Source organism: Leptodactylus fuscus, chromosome 6 (genome assembly GCF_031893055.1).
Source record: "Leptodactylus fuscus isolate aLepFus1 chromosome 6, aLepFus1.hap2, whole genome shotgun sequence".
NCBI classification, from domain to species: domain Eukaryota; kingdom Metazoa; phylum Chordata; class Amphibia; order Anura; family Leptodactylidae; genus Leptodactylus; species Leptodactylus fuscus.
Window position 1 is genome coordinate 185664760 of NC_134270.1, and position 3443 is coordinate 185668202.

Genomic DNA, 3443 nt, shown 5'->3' on the forward strand with positions numbered 1-3443 from the left:
GGCAAACAGTCCGTGGCGCCGCGCCCTGCGCGTACCGCAGTATCGGAGACAGATTGCACTCTTTATGGTTATATAACTAGAGGATGTATCGACCCCCGGGCTAGTAAGAAGAGGGGCGGTCTGCAATGGAACCATGAAACCCCAAAGTGCACCCCTAGAGGCAAGGGCAGATGAGGGGGAGTAGAGGGGCAATACATGGGGAGCTTATATACTACTAGCACATCTATAAGGGGTGTGGGCATTAAAGGGGAACCCTGAAACGTCCTGTTACAACTGTGGACTAGAGAAACTCTGACGACGACGACGATAAACAATGTGTATCCCTAATTGTTTGTGACCATTTGGGTCCCAGGGGGTATGGGGGTGGGATATCATTATTAGAGGATTGTATGGCGGCTTGCAGATGTGACAGAAGGATTATATGAAGCCCCCTGCCCACCCCCAGCCATGGCTCCGACCTCCTTAGGGCCTGGCACTGATAACAGTCTTCTCACCTCTTCCTGGTAACAAGCCCGTGTCGCTCTCCTGGGATCGGAGCTTGTACTGTACCTAGTAATTGCCCAGATTAGCGGCTGCTCACAATATGGCCACGTCTTCTTCTCTTACAGATCACAATGTCTTACCCAGTCGCCTCTCAGCCCCAGGCCATGCAGGGATATACCACCAGCTCCAGCCAGTGGAGCTCTGACGTCATGGACTGCTGCGAAGACATGGGCATCTGTAAGTCTTCACAGGGAACGGGGGTTGTCAAAAAAGTCTCCGATCTGGTGATACAGATGTAGTAACGTTACCCTGAATCCTTCACTACAAAGTTATATAAAGTCACTGACACCACTAAGATAACACTGACATGGCCAGCAGACTGCTGACGTGGTAGAGCAGTATACAAACATGGGTGAAGGTGTCCACATGAGCAGCAAAAACATGTCGTAGATGGAGAAAGACTGGATCTAGTAGACGAAAGTGTAGGCGCAGAGCGTAAATGTGACCAAAATGTGACTGTAGACCTTCTGCAAGACCATAACATGACCACACTAATAAACCATAGCGTAGACACAGAGATTAAATGTAAGAGTATAGACCTTCTAGAAGACCATAACATGACCCTAGACCTTCTAGAAGACCATAACATGACCCTAGAGCTTCTACAAGAACATAACATGACCATATATCTTCCATGTGAGGACAGATCTTCTAGAGTTCTATGACCTGGCCATATAGCTTCTGCAGGACCATAACGTGATCATGTGAGGACAGAGCTTCTACAGACCCATGACATGACCATATAGCTTCTATGTGTATGTATTTATATGTGTTGTGTCTTCTCCTAGGTCTTTGTGGTACATTTGTACCTTGTATTCTGGCCTGTAGAGTGGCCTCAGATTTCGGGGAGTGCTGCTGCCTGCCGATGCTTCCCGGCACTATGCTCGCCATGAGGACCGGTATTAGAGAAAGATATCACATCCCGGTAAGTCTGTCCTAAGAGGGTGCCATATCTGTGTGATCTCATGGGACCTCCAGGGGGTGCACACGTGGGATGTGGATTATCTGACCCTTGTGGCCAAGAGCGGTCCTCGAGTCTCCTCCAGGGGGTTCTCCTTTTGCTGGATCTAAGAATCCGATTACTATGTCAGAGCCCCGGAGTCTCCTCGGGTCGGCCACAAGACCCCAACATGGTAGAAGAACAGTAGAAGAGCTATCAGAGAAGATCAGCTTTGGATATCGCATTACTGGTGACATCTGTTTATAAGGGTTATAGAGAACTAGAGAAATATTGAGGCTTTCCTCCAGAAATAGCGCCACACCTGCCTCAGGTTGTACGTGGTACTGCCGGCCCATTAACCTCTATGAAGAGGACTGGAATACTAGACACATGTATACTTCTGATGGAACAAGGGGCTGTGCAGAATGATGGTTCCCTTACTCCAGAAATAGCGCCACCCCTGCCCACAGGCTGTCTGTGGTATTGCAGCTCATCCCCATTCACTGACCAGTAATACCAGACGTCTCTGCGTCATGTGGGGGCCATTTCCCTCTCTAACCACCTTCTCATTTTGTGTTCCAGGGAAGTATCTGCAACGACTGTGTGTGTCTGACGTTCTGCGGATACTGCACCCTCTGTCAGATGGCTCGTGAGCTGAAGCAAAGGACCTAACCTGGCCGCAGGGACCTCGACTACTGCACCTATGGACTGTTTTATCTCACTCAATAGGACGCTGCAAGACCCCTGGAGCTGAGCAGAGTGACCTCTGACCCCTTCATCCATACATGACCTCCAGTGTGCCCCTATAGATTGGCTGATCTCTCCATATAACCTATGTATACAGGCTGTCAGGGCATGCTGGGACGTGTAGTCTGACAGCGGAGCCCCACTCGTTGCAGTACGCAGCTCTCCTGTCATGTGACTGAGGTTAATAAATGTATTTTTGCTATGTTTGTGACATCTTTATGTATTTTCACAGTATAATATATGATTATAATAAAACAGAATAAATATCATATAGTGGTGAGACCTGCGATCTGTTACAGAGGAGGAGTATATACCGTATACCAGCACTACCCTGATATACTGGGGTTAGCAAGGTCGCCCTCTAGTGGTCAGCTATAGGACAATATAGGATTGTATATAGAATACATATCACATAGTGGTGAGAGTATATACCGTATACCAGCACTACCCTGATATACTGGGGTTAGCAAGGTCGCCCTCTAGTGGTCAGCTATAGGACAATATAGGATTGTATATAGAATACATATCACATAGTGGTGAGAGTATATACCGTATACCAGCACTATCCTGATATACTGGGGTTAGCAATGTCGCCCTCTAGTGGTCAGCTATAGGACATTATAGGATTGTATATAGAATACATATCATATACTGGTGAGAGTATATACCGTATACCAGCACTACCCTGATGTGCTGTTATCATGGTGGGAGTGGCCATCATTAACCCTACAGGGGCTGGGACTGACCTGAGGGTCACTATTAAGAGAATAGCAGTTTGCAGTGCGGGGTCGGTCAGTCTATAGGTGGTCTGTATGTATATATTATATATGGGGCCCTCCTCTACCCCGAGCCAGGAATGTCTGATCACAGACTGTGTAGTGCAGATATTTTAAGTAGAACCATGTGGCCTGTAAGGAAATGAGCTCCATATGGCCAGGACATGGTTAATTGGGGGTGTATTCCACAGTCTGCACCCATAGAGCTTGTAGTGAGACCCCTCCTCAGTCCCCGCTGCTCTATAACACCTACTGGCAATGAATGGAGACGACCAGTCACACTGCGATGGCTGCGGCGGGGTCGGTGCACCGACTGTGAGAATAGAGCAGAGCTGAGAGACATGATGAAGGTTTATTATTAGAGCCCCCCTTTAAGTCAGCCCTACACATGGCAGATGTCAGTCAGCAGCCGTCACTAACAGTACAAGAGGTCACCA

General features: G+C 48.1%; 1 protein-coding gene across 1 annotated transcript; it reads left to right on the plus strand.

Annotated features, from left to right (window-relative positions):
* The first annotated feature begins 614 nt into the window (after positions 1–614).
* CNFN (cornifelin) lies at positions 615–2497 on the plus strand. The gene is made up of 3 exons (XM_075278958.1): positions 615–720; positions 1332–1468; positions 2066–2497. The coding sequence occupies exons 1-3, from the start codon at positions 615–617 to the stop codon at positions 2153–2155; spliced, it is 333 nt and encodes a 110-aa protein (XP_075135059.1). The 3' UTR covers positions 2156–2497.
* Positions 2498–3443: the final 946 nt, after the last annotated feature.

Excerpts from the sequence above, each read along its gene's own strand:
- CNFN (XM_075278958.1), top strand. The coding sequence starts at position 615 with ATGTCTTACCCAGTCGCCTCTCAGCCCCAGGCCATGCAGGGATATACC. Across the intron at positions 721-1,331 it reads CTGCGAAGACATGGGCATCT|GTCTTTGTGGTACATTTGTA; the intron begins GTAAGTCTTCAC and ends GTCTTCTCCTAG. Across the intron at positions 1,469-2,065 it reads GAGAAAGATATCACATCCCG|GGAAGTATCTGCAACGACTG; the intron begins GTAAGTCTGTCC and ends TTTGTGTTCCAG.